The sequence below is a fragment of the Pistacia vera genome, unplaced genomic scaffold (genome assembly GCF_008641045.1).
Source record: "Pistacia vera cultivar Batoury unplaced genomic scaffold, PisVer_v2 Contig443, whole genome shotgun sequence".
Taxonomy (NCBI): Eukaryota; Viridiplantae; Streptophyta; class Magnoliopsida; order Sapindales; family Anacardiaceae; genus Pistacia; species Pistacia vera.
The window spans coordinates 40,450-62,027 of record NW_022196272.1 but is presented as its reverse complement, the minus strand read 5'-3'; the positions used below and the strand labels follow the sequence as shown (position 1 = coordinate 62,027).

General features: G+C 41.1%; 1 protein-coding gene across 1 annotated transcript; it reads left to right on the top strand.

The window, feature by feature from the left end:
* The first annotated feature begins 274 nt into the window (after positions 1-274).
* LOC116144377 (cyclic nucleotide-gated ion channel 1-like) lies at positions 275-3,825 on the top strand. The gene is made up of 4 exons (XM_031429823.1): positions 275-302; positions 2,957-3,068; positions 3,143-3,382; positions 3,469-3,825. The coding sequence occupies exons 2-4, from the start codon at positions 3,006-3,008 to the stop codon at positions 3,823-3,825; spliced, it is 660 nt and encodes a 219-aa protein (XP_031285683.1). The 5' UTR covers positions 275-302; positions 2,957-3,005.
* Positions 3,826-21,578: the final 17,753 nt, after the last annotated feature.

Genomic DNA, 21,578 nt, shown 5'->3' with positions numbered 1-21,578 from the left:
TAGATTAACTATTATCTTTTTGGGTTTTAGTTATTTGCAGCTTGTTGTATAACGGAGCCAATACACCGAGACAAAATGCTGGAAGGAAGCCTGCAGAAAACATAAACCATGCAGTATTTATATTTTCAATTGTGATGACAATCCAAAAGAAATCATCTTCTTAAGTTTTTGCTCTAGAAATACCACACACCCCCCTATGATTTTGGAATATTTCTTGAAGCCCATCAATCTGGAATGTTGCAGCAGAGGAGTTATGCTGAGAAGATAACGTTTTTCTTCAGATGGGCCTTGCAGAATATCAGGTTGTGCATAATAACGCATGTTCGTCAGAATCTACGATACCACAGAATCATTCTTTATTGAATTGTCTTACCATATTTGACTTATTTTCTCAGGACATGATTAAAATATGTTTGGGCTAATACTACGGTGACAAACGAATCTCATAAATTTTCACCACAAACCCAACATGTCATTGAGTTGACATTACCACGTAACTGATGACTTTGACTAAACATGAACGGTTGTTTCTTAGAGAGGAACGGTCGTTCCTTATGAAGAAATTATTGTTCCATTCATAAAGAACAGTGTTCCTATAAGGAATGATTGTTCCTTATTAATGGAATAACCATTCCTTAGGAACAACAACTCCTTCTTATGGAACTCATAAGAAGGAGTTGTTGTTCCATAAGATAGAACAATAGTTCCTATGAAAGAATGATCGTTAGTCTCTAAGAACAATTACTCTTTTATAAGTTATGAGTTTCTTATAAAGAAATGACTGTTTGTTTCTAGGAACAGCTGTTGTACCTTCATACCTGTTGCATAAGGGAAGAATGATCCTTCCTTAGAGAAGAACAACATTCTTTCTGTGAGACACGACCGTTCATAAAAGCTATTCCTTCCGTGAGGAATGGCCACTCATAAAAGTCACGTTAGATTTGTGAAAGAAAGTTTGTGAGATACGTTTGTCAGACTATCTTTATTCATTTACTAATCGTGTTAGGTTACTTAACTTTTGTGATATGTTTCCATTTGGTAGCCCTGACCTATCCATTATTGATAGTATAATCTCCTAATATGGAAATTATGCAACTACCCATTATTGTTCTTTGTTTTCACTTAGATTTCAGATGTATGAATATATATGTATATATTATGATAAAAATTCTCAAAATGTGACTTTCACATTTTCTTAAACCTATAGTTTTGCTTAACAACTTGACAGGGGTTCCGCAAGCGTACAAAATCGTACAAGTAATATAATATAAGTATGTGAATATCAAACCCTAAAAAATTACTAGCAAACAAGTACCAAAATAAATTATCCTATTACTATTTGATTAATCGAAAATTATAAGAATAAATTAACACATTAAAACAATTAAAACTAAAAGAAAACGAATCACAAATCAAATAAAAGGCTAGTTTTAAAACAATTTGACTAAACCTAGGACATAGATTTCACACCAATTTAATCCTATGTATTAATAATTATTGTTAAAATTATTAAGCTTTTTCTACATGTCAAACTCCCTAGAATTCTAATAAATTTCTTTCGAACAATTACCTGATTAACCTTTTATTACTAACCCAAGATATCTTTAAATTGGATCTAAGTTTTAAGAGATCATTACGTTCTATAGAATTTACCAAAAGCCTCATAAATTGCAGTAACCTATCTTTAGCATTTGTTTAATCTATGGTTTTATTACATTAGACCAACTAGATATCATCTCTCAATCTTAACTTAGTCCATTAGATCAATCAACTCTTGGTACCAAAAGAATTGAAGCATTAAGAACCATAATAAAACTTAGAAAAGAATGCTTAACAAATATTAACAATAATCAATCAACACATATTCATAACCTTTGGTTACATTTTAGCCCTAGAAACTTTATTTAGTTTATAATAAAATTAAAATAAACAACCATTGTAAACATAAGTTCAAGTTAAAGATAAAAGAAAACTTCCCTAGATGATGAACCAAAACCCCAAGATGTGTTGTTTTAATTTACAAATAGCGCTCATCTCCTCTCTATCCTCTTCTCTCCCCTTAAATAATAGCTAAAAACATATATTTATAATGCTAGGGTTTTAGGAGTGTGTTTACAACAATTCTATTCAGATTAGAACTATTAAATCCAAAAAATTCATAATTACATAAACCCAGGTTTTTTTAGAAATCGTCGTCATGTCACAGCATGAGTTAAATGTGCTACGGCATGTGCACAATCTTCAATTTCATCTATCGTTGTGCCACGGCATGGGTAGAACTTGTGCCGCTACACACAAAGATGCTCTTTTTCTTGTACGAAGCTTTCTGAATTTGCTAAAGTCTTCAACATACGAATTATAGATCTTTCCGTTAGCTTTCCAATGCTTCAAGAATCATCACCAAAAGAGGTCTACAGCTCCAGATATCATTGAAATACCAAGGCATGCTCAATACTTGAAACTATTTTCCAGATTTTGCAATTAATCTTCAAAACGTCGTAACTTCTTCGTTTTAACTCCGAATCTCAAACCACTTGTTTCCAGTTGTCACAAATTCCATCGCCAACATAATTATTCATCTAAATATTATTTTTAAGCATTTATAACCTGAAAACACATAAAACATACTCATGATTCCATAAAAACATTTATGAAATAATTAAGCCAAATCACACAACTTAAACCTAATATCTCACAAATAATACCAATAAACTACTAAGTAAAAGGGTATTTTTAAGTACTTCACAACTCAGTCAAGACAAATCTTCATAGTTGTTTCTTATACGAGAAAGTTTTACTGGAATCTTGTTTTTTAATGTTTATAATCAGCGGACCAATAATAAACATATTATAGGACTTTAACATCCGTGTTAAATGAATATAATGATCTCATCAACACTTGATTTAATTATAATCTGATATATGTATACATACATTTGAATTCAATATTTTGCAGTAGTTTTGGTCAGAACGTCCGAACAGTTCATCAACCAGAGGGAAACATAATGGTACTTTGTATTATCTACACTGCAGTGGTGTTGTTCTTCTTTCTGGTTGGAAAATTGCAGGTTGGTAAATCCTTTTCCTATGTCTTATCACTCATAATTTTGCTAAAAATAACCAAAAACATAACATGAAACAGCAATCTCTGCAAGCTGAAGATGAAGGATGGGCCCGGATACAGAAGTTGGGAGAGATAAAGCGATGGAAGCCTTTTGAAAATCTTCCTGAGGATCTTAAATCTCATTTTAAGAATCAGATTTACCGCTATGATGTATTGGGGGAAATTAAAGCCGTTAATATAGAAATTATTTTCAATGGCCTTCCTGAGAAACTCAGAAGAAAAATGAGTTACGAACTCTGTAAAGATCTACTCGAAAAAGTGAGTTTGGACCTATGACTTTGAATCTCAGTCTTGTTCTCGTTCTCATTCTCATTCTATTCTGATTCTTGTATGTGCATTAATTGGTAGAACAATTTAAAGGGTTGAGTGAAGAAAAAATGAATGCTCTGCGTGAACATGTCAGGCCAGTTTTCTTTCCTCGGCGCAGTCGTATTATCCGAGAGGGAGACGCAATTGATGAGATGATCTTTGTGGTGCAAGGCAGGCTTTGGAGCTACACGTCGAGGAGTGACGGTGGCAATCAAAGAAATGAGTATTGGACAAATGGTGACACGTGTGGAGAAGAACTTGTGGATTGGCTTCAGGCTGATCCCTGCAAATCTGACCTCCCAATCTCAATTAAAACTATTCAAGCGGTAAGTGATGTTGATGCCTTCATCCTTATGGCACATGACTTGAAAATGTTATTTGCTAATATTTAACTATTGATCCAAAACGGTTGTAACCTTCATATTTGACAAGTAAATTACTTTAATTTATTTTTAATTTAAAATCATTTAATCACCTTAAAACACGTAGTTTGTATAAAAGAACTTATATAAAAAAGTATATTCATAAAGTATTATTGATATTTGTTGATGAGGAATCTGGTTTTGAATACATAGAAAGGTACAACTAGACAACTTATGATAACTGTTATGCTTGGAAAAGTAAGGCTGATGCAGAGCCCAGTTAGCACAAATGGTCAGAGTCTAGGCAGATCTTACAGCCAGTCAGGCGCGGCCACGTCGCATGTTGGCGTGAGCAGTATGCTCCTACCAGTGCAGTGGGTGCGCGCCAGACTATTGAGAGGCTGGAGGCCGTCCACGTGTCCAATCACTACATGAAATGAGAAAATCACACGAGTAGGTGGATAACGGGACGCAAAGAAGGATTTGCACGGTACCTGACCCCTTTTTACGGATTCAGTAATCATTACCTCAATGTATCCCACTATAAATAGAGAGCTTCTCTCCTGTTTAGGGGATTGGCTCATTTTTTACTCTTGATTAGCTATCTTCTCTCTGTAATAGCTTATTCTCTCTCTCTCATTTGTATTCTCAACACTCTACAGTCAGCTCGCTAAGTCGCGGCCTGATCTTTCAAATATAAATACAATATCAGTGGACGTAGGATTCGCTTGTTTAAGCATCCGAACCACTTTAAACATTGTCTTTACACCATTGACATTCTTAATCCCCCATTCACGTGTGTCTTCTAGGCTAGCTCAGCATTTCACATATGTGTTTAGTTGGTGTCAAGATCACGCATTAACAGTTTGGCGCTAGAAGAAGGGACCTAATTTAGTATTCGTCCTTCATTAGGAGAATCTCTGTCTAACTGGTCCTACAACAGCAAATGGCTCACCGACTCGAACCTGAACGAACCAATCATGTTGCTGAGGAGATCCCCAGGTACAAGACATTTCTCCCGAGGTGCCCTCAGTTCCACAAAATGCCGCGAGGGATATCCTTTCAAGCTCACAACTTGACCCTGCCATCATGAGCTACTTGGAGAGGTTCAACAATACTCTCCAAACCGTTAACCAAAGGTTGGACCGTTTGGACCGGGGCATGCCACCCGAATCAAATAGTGTGGTGCAACCGCAAACACTTACAGGTCACGCGGAAGCGCGTTGAAAGAAGGGTAAACAAGTGGCGAATAGCAGGCTTAAGGGCTCTAAAAGGCCGGCAAACACCGACCACGTCCCGAGTAGAATACCCGTGGCGTTAAAGCTCTATGAAAGGTTGCATCCCGAGCCGTCCCATGCCACGTCGCATGAGCACTCCCATAAAAGTGCTAAGCGGGGTGATTCTCATCACCGCCAGAATAACGATCCTGATCGTCATCGTGCGGGAGGTTCCCACATTTCGCGGGGCAGTTCGTACCACCACGGAGGTTGTGAAAATTCCCTGCACCATTCATCGCCATCACACGACTTTAGCCAGTGTGTGTCAAAGGCGGCCGGAACTGCCTGCCGAGGCGAAGAGGAATCCGACCTCCAAACTTTTCTCAATCGCAATCGCAAGGCTTGAACTCGCATGGGGGAAAGCAATCCCCAGATAGCTCCACTGCCTCAGATTGAGGAGCTACAGCGAGCTCTAGATCAACTAAAAGCTCAGCAAAACGAGCAAGGGCAGGTCGCAACAGCATCTCCCTTCTCTCTAGCGGTATTAGCCGCCCCTCTCCTGCCAAGATTTAGAATGCCCGATATGCGGGCGTTCGATGGAAATTCTGATCCGCAAGATCACTTATACGAATTCAACGACCTGATGGAGCTTTACCAGGTTTCAGACTTGGCAAAGTATCGTTGTTTGGCAGTAACCCTAACCTCTCATGCCAAACGATGGTTCAGGTCGCTCCCGACGGGGTCGATCAGCTCGTGACCTCAGATGAGCATGACGTTCTTGAGACACTTCCAAGCGAACCGAAAGTTTTCAATGCCTTTAAGCTACCTCAGCAACATAAGGCAAGAAAGGGATGAATTCCTCCAGTCCTACATTGACCGATTCCATAGAGAACTTAATAAGGTAGCTCACACTCCCGAAGAGTCTATTCTGACTCTCATTATAGTGGGAATTCACCCACAGACCGACCTGTGGAAAGAGCTATAGGCTGAGGATGATGTTTCCCTCATCTGCTTCTACAACCTTGCGGAGAAGTACCTCCGTATTAAAAACTCCGTGACGGTGCTTCACCATTGCGACCTTGGCACTTCAGGTAGTGCGCCTAGTCGGGGGGAAAGTAGGAGAGTTGATTGCATATGGGCTAATGATGATCAACGAAAAGGAAAGAAGCCACGGTTCGAGCCCAAAAAGTCTTATGCTTCAATTCCTCATCGCGATCGCAACAGGAATCAATATACGCCTTTGAGTGCGTCTGTATTGGCTATTCTTGACAAGTCAGAAGAAGCTGGCCTGCTCGGAGAGCCTGGGCCCATGAAAAATCCCCCATCAGCCAAAAATAGTAAAAAATATTGTCGCTTTCATTGGGATAATGGGCATCACACCGATGAGTGCCGAGCTCTCAAAGAGGCAATCGAAGACCTCATCAAGCAGGGGCATTTCAAAGAGTATATTGATGACTTCACTCCCATGCGGGAGAAAAATCAAGGGGAACTAGGAAAGAAGCATTGTGATCGCAAGGGTATATGTAGCGTCGGAATGATCTTTGGGGACTGCACCTCGCGGGGAACTCGCGAGGCGCCCAAGAAAGATATGCCTGCGCAGCCTATCACGATCCCATCAGTGTGATGAGCACGACACGATGACCACCAAAGGTTCGCAAGGAGGAGGAAATTACCTTCTCCGAAAAGGACGCAGTTCGGTTACATCATCCCCACGACGACGCTCTTGTGATCACGTCCCTGATAGGGCGCTTCGACGTCCACAGAATGTTGGTGGACAACGGAAGTGCTGTAAACATCCTATTCCAGACAGCTTTCAAAAGAATGAACTTGGACGAGGCCAACCTGAAGCCCGCCGCGATCCCTCTATACGGATTTACAAGGGACCACCTGATCCCCAAAGGAACGATCTTGCTTCCAGTCACACTAGGTGACTCTGACGAGGTGACCAAAGTAACTAAATTCTTAGTAGTGGATTGCCCGTCTGCTTTCAACGGCATCCTGGGGCGACCTCTATTGAGAAACTTCAAGGCGGTCACTTCGATATACTATCTCAAGATGAAGTTCCCCACCCCGATGGGGATATGGAAAGTTAGCGGATCCCAGCGCACATCTTGCAATTGTTATGTATGGGCAGTGCAGATGGCGTGCAAAGGGAAGGGCATCTCGCGCGGCATTCCCCGACAGGCAATGGCGATCAACCGAATTGAGTCGCAGCCTGGCCCAGCCGAGGATAATATGGATCCTCGTATTCAAGAATGCCCTTCCAGTGGGCCAGTTGAGGAATTATCTGAGGTGTTGGTCGACCAGAGCGAGCCGAGCAGAGTGTTGAGGATTGGGAGCAATCTCAACCCCCAGCTCACTACCGAACTGACCAACTTCCTTAGAGAAAATATTGATGTGTTCGCATGGTCGTATGTAGATATGGTCGGGATTAGCCCGAATATTATTTTCCATGCCTTGAACATCGACAGTGAAGCCAAGCCAAGCCAGTCTGCTAGAATAAAAGAGCGATGGATCCGGAGTGATATGCTGCCTTGAAGCATGAGGTAGATAATCTCTTTTGGAATGGATCCATCCGAGAAGCGTTCTATCCAATCTGGGTTGTCAACCTGGTTCTAGTAAAGAAGCCCAACGGCAAATGGCGAACCTGTGTCAACTTCACGGACCTCAACAAAGCATGCCCAAAAGATAGTTTTCCCCTATCCAAGATCGACTAGCTCGTGGATGTCACCTTCGGGCACAAGCTGCTGAGTTGTATGGACGCGTACTTGGGATACAATCAAATTCTGATATATGCGTCAGACGAAGAGCATACCTCCTTTATTATAGATCGGGAGCTGTATTGCTACAAGGTTATGCCATTCGGCCTCAAGAACGCTGGTGTGACTTACCAGCGGCTGATTAACCAGATGTTCTCCGAACAGATCGGGAAGTCGATTGAGGTCTATGTGGACGATATGTTAGTCAAGTCGCATGTCGCTTCAGATCACATAGCGTATCTCACTGAGATGTTCGATATCCTCTAGAAATATAGAATGAAGCTAAACCCTCTCAAGTGCTCATTCGAAGTATCCTCAGGAAAATTCCTGGGATACATGGTTAACCAAAGGGGAATAGAGATCAACCCCAAGAAAATCCAAGCTTTCCTCGATATGAAAAGCTCGACCAACAAGAAGCAGGTTATGAGCCTCAATAGGCGAATAGCAGTACTCAGTCGCTTCATATCGAGGGCAACAGATCGCTGCTTGCCGTTCTTTAATGTACTAAAGGCCAACAAGAAGTTTGAGTGGACTATCGAGTGTGAACAAGCATTCTAGAGTATTAAAAAACACCTCGGGAAGCCACCTCTTCTATCCAAACCTCTCTTGCAAGAGATCCTCCTTCTGTATCTGTCAATCTCTCAGTTCGCAATCAGTGCAGCCTTAGTTCGGGAAGAGAACAGGGTCCAATGGCCAATGTATTATGTGAGCAAGCGTCTGTTGGATGATGAGATGCGGTATCCGAAAATGGAATGATTAGCTTATGCCCTGCTGATCGCTTCCAGAAAGTTGCGACCTTACTTCCATGCCCATATGATCTATGTAATGACCAATTACCCAGTTAGGCAGGTCCTTAAGAAACTAGAGGCATTGGGTAAGTTGCTTAAATGGGCCATGGAATTAAGTTAGTTCAATCTGAAGTACAGACCAAAAGCAACCATCAAAGGGTAGGCTGTTGCCGACTTCATATCAGAATTCTCATATCATCCGACGAATGAGTCGGAGCAACAGTCAACGAAGTCATTCAGGAAACTACCCAAAATCTATCGACCTAGAGCCTCTACGTCGATGGATCATCGAACAGAAAGAGGGTCGGGGCAGGTCTTCTCCTTTTGAGTCTTGAAGGGACTCGCATTCATGGCATTCTCCAGTTCGGTTTTAAGGCGACCAATAATGAGGTCGAGTATGAAGCTCTGCTCGTTGGATTGCGGTTGGCCGGAGAAATGGGTTTAACCATGATCAACATCCACAACGACTCCATGTTGGTCGTTAACCAGATTTTGAGGGAGTATCAAGCCAAGGAAGAAAACATGATTAGCTATTTGAAGAAAGCTAAGGCCGCGCTTGAGTCGTTCAAGCACTTCGCGATCACACAAATTCCTAGAGATAGCAACTCTATGGCAGATGCCTTGGCAAGGATATCCTTGTCGTTAGGTTCAGATGAACCAGAAAGCATTCCTGTTCAATTCATCGAGACCTCCTATGTTAGCCCGATCGAACAGGTCGTGAATGTAACAGAATCAGTTTCCTGGATGACCCTTATCATTCGGTATCTCAGAGATGGGATCTTGCCCAACGACAAGGTCGAGGCAAAGACCCTGCGAATAAGATCTGCTCGTTACACGCTCATCGGAGACCGACTATATAGGCAAAGGTTTAGCACCCCTCTCCTCCGATGTGTAACCAGCGAACAGGTAGATTACATCATGAGGGAGATACATGAAGGGATCTGTGGTAATCACACTGCCGCACGATCTCTCGCCAGCAAAGTTGTTCGTCAAGGGTACTACTGACCCATAATCCAAGAGGACACCTACAACTTTGTCAAAAGGTATGACAAGTGCCAGCGGTTTGTGAACATACCGCGAGCTCCTTCCCACCAGTTGATAACCATGACCAGCCCTTAGCCATTCTCCATGTGGGGAATCGATCTCATCGGTCCCATGCCAGTTGGTAAAGGGGGAGTCAAGTATGCCGTGGTCGCGGTGGATTACTTCACCAAGTGGGTCGAAGTAGAACCGTTAGCCACGATCACGACCAAAAAGCTCAAGGATTTCGTCTTCAAGAACATTGTGTGCCACTATAGTATTCCTCATACCCTTATCTCAGACAATGGTAAACAGTTCGACAACGAGGAGTTCAAGTAGTTTTGCGACAAGCTAGGTATCCATAAAAAATTTGCCTCAGTCACAAGACCACAAGCAAATGGTCAGGTTAAAGCTGTCAACAAAACCATCAAGCACACTTTGAAAGCAAAACTTGGCGTAGCCAAAGGGAATTGGGCCGATGACCTTCCCGAAGTCCTATGGGCATACAGAACAACTCCGACAAACTCTACCTCAGAAACCCCTTTTTCGCTAGCATATGGCTGCGAAGCGATGATCCCTGTGGAGGTAGGAACCGGTTCACTTTGGAGGGACCTATACAACGAAGCTGACAATGAAGCGCTTATGCGCGTAAGTTTGGACCTAGTTAAAGAACATCATAGCAAGGCTTAGCTAAGAATAGCAGCCTACCAGCAACGCGCGAAAAGGTTCTTCAACTCTAAGGTCGAAAGAAGAGACTTCTAGGTCGATGACCTTGTTTTGAAGGAAGTTCTTCTCAGTACTAGAGAACCAAGTGCAGGAGTTTTAGGATCGAACTGGGAAGGCCCATACCGCATCGCCAAAGTAATAAGACCGGGGACTTACCATTTAAAAAGGCTAAATGGTTCTGAAGTACCCCGAGCTTGGAATGCTGAGCATCTCTGACCTTATTATCAGTAACTCTGAACTCAATTATTTCCTTGTAAAGGTCGGTCTTAATTTTTGCAATCTGTAATAGCAAGTGTACAATTCTGTTCATTTGTAATCATTTTCCCATGTATACAATTCTGTTCGTATAAATTTGTACCAATACTATTATAAACAGTTAGAATGCGATCTCATATGTAAAGAATGCGGAAATCATAAATACTCATGAAAGATTGTGAAAAACAATATCTTTATTCATGAAAGGGAAAAGTGCATAAGCCTAAAGGGAGAAAACAAGAGAAGCGGATCACTGATCCTCATCCCCAGGCTGGTCGCCGATTGCCTGATCGGGTGTGGGCTCCTCTGGAGCGGGCTTAGGCTGTTCCTCTTCCAGGTCAGGTCCCCGAGCCATTTTCTCAACTTCAGCCTATGCCAATATGGAAGCAAGCTCGTTCCGATACTCATCAGGGAGGTTAGACAGATCCATCTCAGGATTCCTCGAAAGAAGGGCAAAGATAGACTAAATTGTCAATTCTGTAGCCCTATTCTTGATCTCTGCCTCTTTCTGCTGCATCTCTGCAGTTAGCGAAGTGACACAGCCTCAAGTGAAGTGGAGCTCGGCCTCAAGTGCTGACCGCTGCTTCTCAGTATTCTCCCACAGCTCGCCCTTATCCCTTTCTGCTCACATGGCCTGCTCATAAGTCATTTGCAATGCCTGGTCTTTCTCGCCAGCCTCCCTAGTGAGTTTGGCCACGGTCGTCTGGAGGTCCTTCACCTCCTCGCTATGCTTCTCCAGCTCGGACTTCTGAAAGTCCACCGCGTGAAGCGCAGCATCCCTTTCGGACAAATGCTGTTCCGCCTGAATAATGGATGAGTCCCTATCTACTCACGTGACCTCTAACTCTCGCTTAAGTCGTGTATTCTCTTCCCTTACCTCCACCAATTCCTCGATAGCCCCCAGTTGGACCTTCTGCAGGGACAAGTGCATGGAGAGCAGGACCAGCATAGCGAAGAGAATGAAGTTATTTATATCAAATAAGCAAATGTCCTCACCAAGGGCAGCTCGTTTACCTGGCTCAGGTGGTGAAAGGACGTGGTCATCAGGTCCATGGTACTGGAAGCCACGAACTGCTCGAAAGCCTCCGCAAGCCCACATTCGAGCAATGCAAAGACCACCAGCTGCAGATGGTCTGGTAGCTGTCCCATTGACTCTAGGACCGGGGTGTCGGTGCTCGTAGCGGGTAAAGTCCCCCCTGCCAGTTCTTTTCCCGACCTCCTCTCGGGGACCGTGGTCGCCTGTTGTCCTACCTGCTGACCCTCAGAGACGATGGAGATACCAGTTGTGCCCCTAGCTGGCCCTCCCGAGCAGAATGCTTGGTAGGGTTGCAACCTCTCGGGTTGGATGCCCAAACCCTCCGGTTCGGACTCTGACACTTCGGTCTGAATCTGTCTCCTTTTTTAAGCCTCTGGGTCGTGATTTTTTGCTTAGGGCGAGCAGTGCCCTTAGGTCGGGTCGGATCGGCTACCGATGTGCCCCCACTGAAGGGACCGTTGGGAGCCATTCCAGCCGATCTGGTGGTAGCCCTTCGGGGGAAGGAAAATTATCTTGGTCGTGGTGACTTGGGCACTCTAGGAGGCATGGTCGCTGCATGAGAACACCGTTAGTAAAACAGCTCGTTACGCGAAAAGTATAAAAGAAGTCAAAAAACTTACTCTGCGGGGTCTCTAAGGCCGCATCTTGGTTGAAGAAGTCGTACCTCCACAAATTTGTGGTTGTCACGAGCAGCCTCGCGTCGCGATTTGCTTCAGATAGAAAACCAAAGGTCGTGATTTTGTCTGGGTCCATGAGCAGCTCTAAGCTGGTTGTTTTGTTAACTGCCAGAAAAATGAACAACTCGTTAGCGAAGGACAAATCAAGTCAATAAATTCGAAAGGAAAAAGAACCTACTCGGCTCCAGGAAGCGACAAATGACGTCGTGACGAAAGAAAAAGAACTTCGTCTCATACGGTCCTACGTTACTCGGGTAACTGTGTATCCCCACTTCTATGGTAGTTCGCCTAGACAAGTAGTAAGGATCCTTGTCTTTGCTCTTTTTTAGAATATATAAGCAACCAAGTTCTATCGCGGTTAGCTCGCCTAGCCCATTCTCACGGCACACGATGTACATGGCAACGATAATCATGTATGCGTTCGGTGTGAACTGCATTAGTGCGATCCCGAAATGATTGAGGACCGACCTGACAAAGGGGTGGAAAGGGATCAACCCCCCACCCTTGAAAATGTCCTTAGAGATCGTGGCCAACCCTCGTGGCAGATACCGAGCTGTGTGTGTCCTATCGTGAAAGACCTCCACGCTGATAGCGTACTGATCTACCACCCTTTTGAGCTCTTCATCAGTAAGTACTGAGAAAATCTCTCGAGTGGGGTCCGCAGGAGCATCCTGCACGGGCGAACTGGTTCCTTTCTCGGCTCTGGTCATTGGGCGGTCCATCATCTTGAGGTCTACAAAAGCGACAAGCAGGGAACCATTCAGTCCCCGTACGCTATTTCGTACGATGACGTGGAGGAGAAAAATAAATATTTCCTCCCTTAAACCCTAACAGAATACTTAAAGGGCCACCATCAATGGATATGACCCATCGAAGGATATTCCATCTCCGATGAGCTACCGACAAAATCAAACCAAAAATAGGAGAAGGGAATCGTTATTACCTCTTGAAATGAGACAGATGGACTCTTTTGCTCCGAATATCAAACAACCACCACTCTGGAAGACAAAGAGTCGAAATTCGTGAAAGTCTCTTGCTCTCTCTGAGAGTGAAAGTACTGTGACTTTGCCTGAAGAGGGCTTGAGGTTTATATAGTTGAAGAAGTGGCGCTTTGGTTTCCCGAAGTCAAACGACGTTTGGGTGGAAAACACATCTGACCATTAATCGCGACCACGTGTCACGAATCAATGAGGAAGAGTGGCCGTCACGCCTCGAGAAATCAGACCGTCATCCCCTTCCACTGAAACACTCAACATCAAACATCAGTTGATATTTGTGAAACAAATAAAATTGGTTATATTCAGCAATAGCCGCTTTTCATAATAAATATATGTAACATAAAAAATATCAACAAAAAGAGATAGAACAAATACAATTAAAACTACATATTAATATTTGTTTTCCTTTCTCATCAGTAAAATTAAATTTGTTTTAATGGCACAAATCCTCACCTATTCATCCTGAAATGGTCAAATGATATCAATCCTTGCAGATCATCATCACTTGATTTTCTTGAAACAGATGAAAATGTAGATGGAAAAGATGGAGACAATAATTAAAGGACAATTCCACTAAAAAATGAAAAATTCCAAACTAAACAAAGAAATACAATTAAATATTACGCAACAATATTACAAAACTATCAAAAAAAAAAAAAAAAAAACGACAACTACAATTAAATATCCAACATCACTTGATATTTGTGAAACATATGAAAATGATTCTCCTTTGCGGGAACAACTAACTTCACAAAACTATTGCTGAACAAATATTAACAAATGGAATATTTGTGTTCCTTTCTCATCTCTTCATTATGGTACCAATCGCCACATAAATAAATATATATAGATTTAAAAGTGAATGCAAAAGTTTGCATTTAATTGATAAAGATTTAATTACACCTTTCATATGCCCAACTTTCTAATATAGATATGTGTGTTATTAATATCAATCACAAATAAAGACTTAAAATGTTTGCATTTAATTGAGAAAGATTTCATTAGACCTTTCAGATACATGTATTTATATATCTCCTTATTTGAATGAACAAAATTTTAAGTAAACCTTTGAGATGCCTAATAAAGTATAACACTATTTAGTATCATATTGTTATTAATATGTGTCATTAATACAAACACCAATTAGACCTTTGGATGCCCAATATGTGTTATTAATAATAAAAAATATCAAACACCAATTATATTAAGCCACGTGTAATCAATAATACAACTCATCCATATATCCCACATCATCACCAATAATATGCAGCCAAATGTAAAAATACCACGTCATTACCAATTGCATGCTACCATGTGTCTAACAATCTTCCACCATGTCAAAATAAAACAATTCTAGAGTTTCAAAATGGCAATTAGATAGCCTATCCCTCAAGATTATATTAATATATACATATATGATAATACAACCCCGACAATGAATTTCATTAATACTATAGACTCAAGCTTAAAATCTCTATGCCATTGCCTTCTTCATTCACCGAAAAATTTCCTCGCCGCCGTCTCTCTATCTACCGGAAATTCAACTGTCGTCACCTCTCTAAAACTGCAAATGGATATGCACCTCTAGTATTTTTTAACACCCACCAAGTCGATTTGTCATTCTATTATGCCAAAACACACACTGATGTCAGCACCACCTATCAAAACTCAACAGATTTCTCCTCTAATTAGAATTCAACAAGAGCTAAAGGAAAAAATAACATTAGCTGTCAAAATCTAACCGACTTAAGAGCATCTATATAAATCCTATCCCATTTTAAGATCAAGATTAAGGATGGGTCCACACGTGTCAAGACAACTTGCAAAAACACTCATTACATTGAGCTCAAAGGTATAAATGAGCAACTTTCTTCATGGAAGAGGAAGCTGGATATATGTGAGTTGGGCATACGTTCGAGCTTCAACCATTATTTTTCTCTAAAAACAAAGCATTACTCCATCTTTGTACGCCTTACAGGCAATATCAGAAAAATAGTCAAAGAATAATAAAATAATAGTGGACGTAGCACAATCAACTCTCATAATCATCTCACGTGTAATTTCATAACACTTTACATATACGAAGTCGTTAGTGTTAAAATCAAGCATTAATAATTTGACGTTAGAGGAAAGGCATGATTCACATCAACTCTCCATGTTTTTCTAGCAAGTCTCAACTTCTTTAGCAAAATTCAGCTTCACATTATCAAATGTGGCAATCTGAGCAAGATAAGTGAATCTGGCGAAGCAGTAAGCACAAGAATTGTAGCCCATCAAGTTAGCTTTCTGATGGTCCAAGAATCATCCAAATTCGAGCTCTATAGCAAGTTATCGTCAAAATACTAAAGCCTGTCTCAGATCAAGCTCCTTATGATTTATGATCGAGCTATGCTCTCAGATCAAGCTCTTTATGTTTTCTGATCAAGTTATGCTCTCATATCAAGCTCCTTATGCTTTCTAATCGAGCTCATCAAGCTCTTAGATCACGCATCTTAGATCAAGCTCTTTAGTTCCAAATCGTGTGCTTTAGATCATTCAGATTGTGCGCCTTAGATTGAGCTAAAAAGATCTCTCTCATCAGCTTGGGATCACGCGCTTCAGGTCGTTCAGATGGCATGCCTCAGATTAAGCTCAGAAGATCTCGCTCATCAACTTAAGATCATGGGCTTTAGATCATTCAGATCACATGCTTCAGATCACGCGCTTAAAATCGTTCAGATCGCGCGCTTAAAATCGTTCAGATCGCAGGCTTCAAATCGTTCAGATCACGCGCTTCAAATTGTTCAGATCGTGCGCTTAGATTAAGCTTAGAAGATCTCGCTCATCAGCTTGAGATCACGCGTTCAAGATCATTGAGATCACATGTTTAAGATCATTGAGATCACGCACTTCCAAACACCCAGATCATCAAATTACGCACTTTCGAGCACGAAGATCATCAGATCGCATGTTTCAAGTGTCTACATCATCAGATCACATGCTTTAGAGCACCCAAATCATAAAATTGATCGCTTTTGAGAGCTTAGATCAACATATCACGCGCTTTCGAGCTCCCAAATCATCAGATTGTATACTTTCGAGTACCCAGATCATCAGATTGTACACTTTCGAGCACCCAAATCATCAAATCGCGTGCTTTCAAGCGTTTAAATCATTTGATCGCACACTTTTGAGTGCCTAGATCATCAGATTATGTGCTTCTAAGCACTCAGATCAATCAGATTGCTCGCTTTTGAGCACTTATATCATTAGATCGTGTGCTTTTGAGCACCCAAATCATCAGATCACGCACTTCTGAGCACCCAAATCATCAAATCACATGCTTTTCAATGTTTAGATCATTAGAGCGCGTGCTTCTGAATGCTTAAATCAATCAAATTGTGCACTTTTAAGCGTCTAGATCATTAGATGGAACGATTTCGAGCGCTCAGATTGATTAGATTGCATGCTTCCGAGTGCTTAGATCAATCAGATTGTGTGCTTTCAAGCATCTAGATCATCAGACGCGCTTCCGAGAGCCTAGATCATCAAATCGCGCCCTTCCAAGCATCCAGATCATCCAGATAATGAGTCCTGGATTGAGCTCATAAGATCTCACTCATTAGCTTGAGATCGCATGCTCAGATCATTCAAATCGTGCGCTCTCAGATCGAGCTGGTTATGCCCTCTAATCGAGCTCCTTATGCTCTCAAATCAAACTCCGTGTGCTTTTTGATCGAGCTCCTTGTGTGCTTAGATCAAGCTCATCAAATTGAGCTCTCAGCTCTCAAATTATGCACAGCCTCAGATCCAGTTCTCAGTTCTTAGATCGTAATCAACTGTAAACGTTAGAAAAAATGCATAAAAAACTTAAAATAGCCCTGAAACATGCCAAAACAGTGTATATTGGCCCCAAAAATGACCCCAACAAAGTTTCCCTGCCACGACGTAGAGCTCGAGATAAGCTTTCCGTTGATATCTTACGAGCTCCAAAACTCCTTCCGGATCAAAAGTGATGGTTGTTTTAAGTTGACACATGTTCGTTTAGACCTTTAGTCTGGGCTAAGACCATCCTTAGAAGACAATTGTACCTTCCATCAAGGCCTGATTTGGTAGATGGCTAAATCAAACCTTTCTAACAAGTTTCAACTAGGCCTGATTTGTTTGAACAAAAGTATCCTAGATCAATGCATACTACTGGTTTAACCACCACGATCCATTCTGAATATGGACAGTACATTTACTCTCACGAGTTCTTCCAGTTTAGATTTTACCAGTAACATTTTGGCAATGTGTAACCTGTCCAATCTTCCTCTTCTTCTTCTGATTTCTTCTAGTGCATAAGAACCCATTTTTACCGCACTATTTAACATAATTCGGTACCATGGTTCTCCTACAAGAAATTCCCATATCTGTACAGGTTGAACATCATAGCTCTCTTGCAATGAGGAAGTAATCATGCAAGTGATGTGTCGACCTTCCGATTTAATACACAGAGCGTTTGCTTAACCGCGTATGGCATAGTAGGGTCCACCATTGCTTCCTGACGTCAATTTGCATTGTATCGATCCATCCTTTAGTCAAAAGATCTCTACAAAACCTTTTCTAAAGATTTTCCATGGAACGAACAATTCCATAGTTCCATTAGGATAACTGATAATCCTTGAACTAAATCTTCAAGTCAGTTTTTCCCAATTTCACTATTAAATCATTCAAATTCTCGAGTTTGAGCTTTACCTCAAGTTTTTAATTCCTGCTGCATAGAGTACGTCAGTTCCTTTGAACTCTTCGTCTCATAGAACAGTTCATCAGCTTCCAGCGATGCTAATCTTCTTGCTAGCTTCTCTAGACACCTCTCAGCTGTACTTCCCCTTGTCTTGTCACCATTGCGACCCTAATTTGGGTTTCCAGTTCTCCCAGAGTGTTTGACTAGCTGAAATTAATCTAAGCCTTTTGGAAAACTAAACCTCCACAAATATCTGCATCAATTAACCGCTTCTTTTGTGGAGTGTGTGGACCACCACGCTTACAACGCCTGACGATGATCCTCAGAATGTTTTGTCTTTGGCAGGGGACAATTAGCCTGTTCATGTCCTTCCTGTTTACAAGACCAGCAAACTATTGCTTTCTTCTGAGTTTTTTCCTTCTTAGGAATCATTTCTGTTTCAGAAGTAGCTTCCTTCGTAGAAGTTTTACCCTTCAAACGTTGAAATTTTGGTTCCTCTTTCCGAAGTATCAGAGTCATAATCTCGACACTTTCCTTCTTATCCTGCTATACCGCAGTAACCTGCTTAAGAAAGCTACCTGCTTATCCGCAATTTTCTCCTTTTTAGCAGTAACCTTTGAAGTCGAGTAATCTTCAAAGGACAATTCCTTCTCAGTGTCCTCATGTTTTACACTTGGAGCATGAGAAGTGACTTCCAATTTCCTTCTTGTCCGTCTTTTCCTACAAATCTTCAAGAGAATGTCTAGATAAAAGTCAGCAACAAAGTTAGATTCACCAGAAATATATTCAAACTTGATTTTATATCTGCAACACCAATTTGCCATCTGATTAATCTAGATTTGTCATCCTTTAAAGACAATTTTATAAAAGTTTTTAAATATTTAGAATCTGTCCTTAAAGTAAATTCGTGACTGATTACGAACAATCGAAATCGGTCAATACATTCTTTCGCTGCTAAAACTTCCTTTTCATGATCAGATAGTTTATTTCAGCAGGAGAGAATTTTCCTGACGCATATCGAACAATCCGTTCAATATTATCAGTCCCTTTAGCCTTAAGCACTCCTCCCTAATACAAGTGAGATGCATCACTTTCGATAATGAGCTTATCCTCATCATCTGGGAGTTTTAATGGTTTTAACCGCTTTGTCAAGGCTTTTGTCCGCTTAACACAATTAGTGTCTTCAAGTGTCCAAATCCAAGGCACTTTGTCACTAACCTTAAGCGTTAAGCCATTAATTACACTAGCGAGATTGGGCACATACTCACGCATGTAATAGGCTAATCCAAGAAATTGCTGTAACATATGTTTATCTTCCATCACGTCTGGAAAATCCAGCAACTTCTTCGAGATATGTTCTTGGAGTTGAATACCTCCTTCACCTATCTCTATGCCTAAGAACTTCACCTTGTTCTTAAACCATTCTATCTTTCGTTCAGATAGAATCATTCCATTATCAAGGAACCTTTTGCTTACCAGTCTAAGATGATTTACATGTTCTTCCTTGGTTTTACTAAAAACCAGAACATCATCAACATAGACTATACAAAAGTTGGATAAGTCCCCAAAAACTTGATCCATTTTCCTTTGGAATATTGATGGTGCTTGCTTAAGTCCAAAAGGCAAAACCATCCATTCAAACAATCCTTTCGGACAGGTGAAAGTCGTCAAAAGAATGCTTGACTCTGCCATTCTGATCTGCCAAAATCCTGACTTTAGATCAAATTTGGAAAAGATTTTTCCAAATCTTGCTTTATTCAAACAAGCCAATTTGTTTGGTATCTCATAAGCATCATCAATGGTTTTCTCATTCAACTGCCTATAATCGATAACCATCCGTGCTTTTCCTCTTAATTGCTCAACTTTATTCATAACCATGAATGATGGCGAAGAGTGTGGACTTTTACTGGCGCGTATCAATTGCTTTTCCAACAATTCCGGTATTTGCTTACTGAATTCCTCCTCTGCATCGGGAGTATAAGGAAAAGATTTGGTCACAATTTTATCATCTTTCCTTTTTAACTCAAGTGAAGCAAAAACACCGTTCCTTTCCCATAACTTTAATGGTTGATCATCAAAGCATGGAGAAAGTTCCTCTTTAAAGGATTTCACAAGTTCTTCAATCCTTAAAGAGTTTTCTTGGCTCTTGTTTTGAGTTTTCTTGGCTCTTGTTTTCGATTTTCAAGATGTTCTCCTTAGGTTTGAATTTATCCGTGCTTTCAGGACATGCACCAGAGGGGTCAACCTCCTGCGATATATCCCGTGCGATCCGGTTTATATGATGACTAGGATACAGTCTTTGAAAGAAAACATTACAAGCCTCATCCATTTCTTATGCATCAGAAGTGGAATATATCAAATGATTACCGTAGGTCGAATTGGAATTACAGAATCCTGTCCCGGGCCATGAACCTCCGTATCTGCACCAGAGTTCATTCGTATAGAATTAACAGAATTTATCAAATGATAAATCAACCTATATTGAATTGCTATTCCGTCACTAGAAGCCATCAAGTCTTCTAATCCTAAAGTATGAATTCGAAGAACCATAATCTGTTTAAGGTTTGGATCCATAAGACTAACCATATAACCTGGTTTAACAGTCCTGTAGGCATCTCCCAAAGCTAAATTAACGTGAAAACTGCCAACTAGAGCTTTACCAAACGTAAGTCATCGTGTGTCCAGTAAGGCAACCTGAACAGGTACATTCATTCCTCCACGGAATAGTCCCTGCACACGAATTTGTACAGCACCAAGTTGTACATAGTTATACTTGCCATTTGCCCGTTTGGCAAGACTTCTAACCTTCTGTAGCCACTCATCGTCTGAGAGTATTAATTCACCCTCTCGAAACTGAGATAATGCTACACGAACAGGCTTTTCGTGTACATCTTCTAAGCCTTCAGCTTTGAATAACCACTTAGAGCGTTTTTCAAAAACTTCTCTAGGTGTTAACCTCGGAATTACCTAAGTCTCTGAGTTACCCGAGTGATCCTCGTAATTAGATGATGAACTAATTACCGAGTTAGGGTTTTCATCTTCATTTCTAATTGGGATAAGATCATCCTCATCACCAATACCACTATTCCTAGGATATTCATTAAGACTCCTAGACTTTTGCATGAATATACCTATGCGTTGAAGATTTGAAGATTGTTACTCAAAAGTCATGTCTTTTGAGTCATCCTCTGAAGAATCTGAATCATCAGAGTAATCCGAAACTAATTCATAAACTTCATCATCTGAATTAATTTTGTATCCCCAAACTGGCTCAAATTCAGAAGTTTGGCTTTCCGCGTTGATTTCCAAAAATCTTACCGCTGCCTTCTTCTTACCCTTATGAGGGCATTTATCCGCAAAATGATTTTTGTCACCATAAATCCAGCAACAATTACAATCTTTTGCATTCTTGCCAGATGGGCAGGTAGCACAAAACTTACACGCTCCGCATTCCTTAGGGTTAAGTCTACATTTCCCTGTGCGCCTAATAAACCTTCTGTGATCTGGAAGATTCCGTTTATTAGTAACAGGTCGTTTTACCATATTACGAAAACGGTTCGGCTTAAAGTTCCTTTTACCGAATGATCCTTTTCGTTTCATAT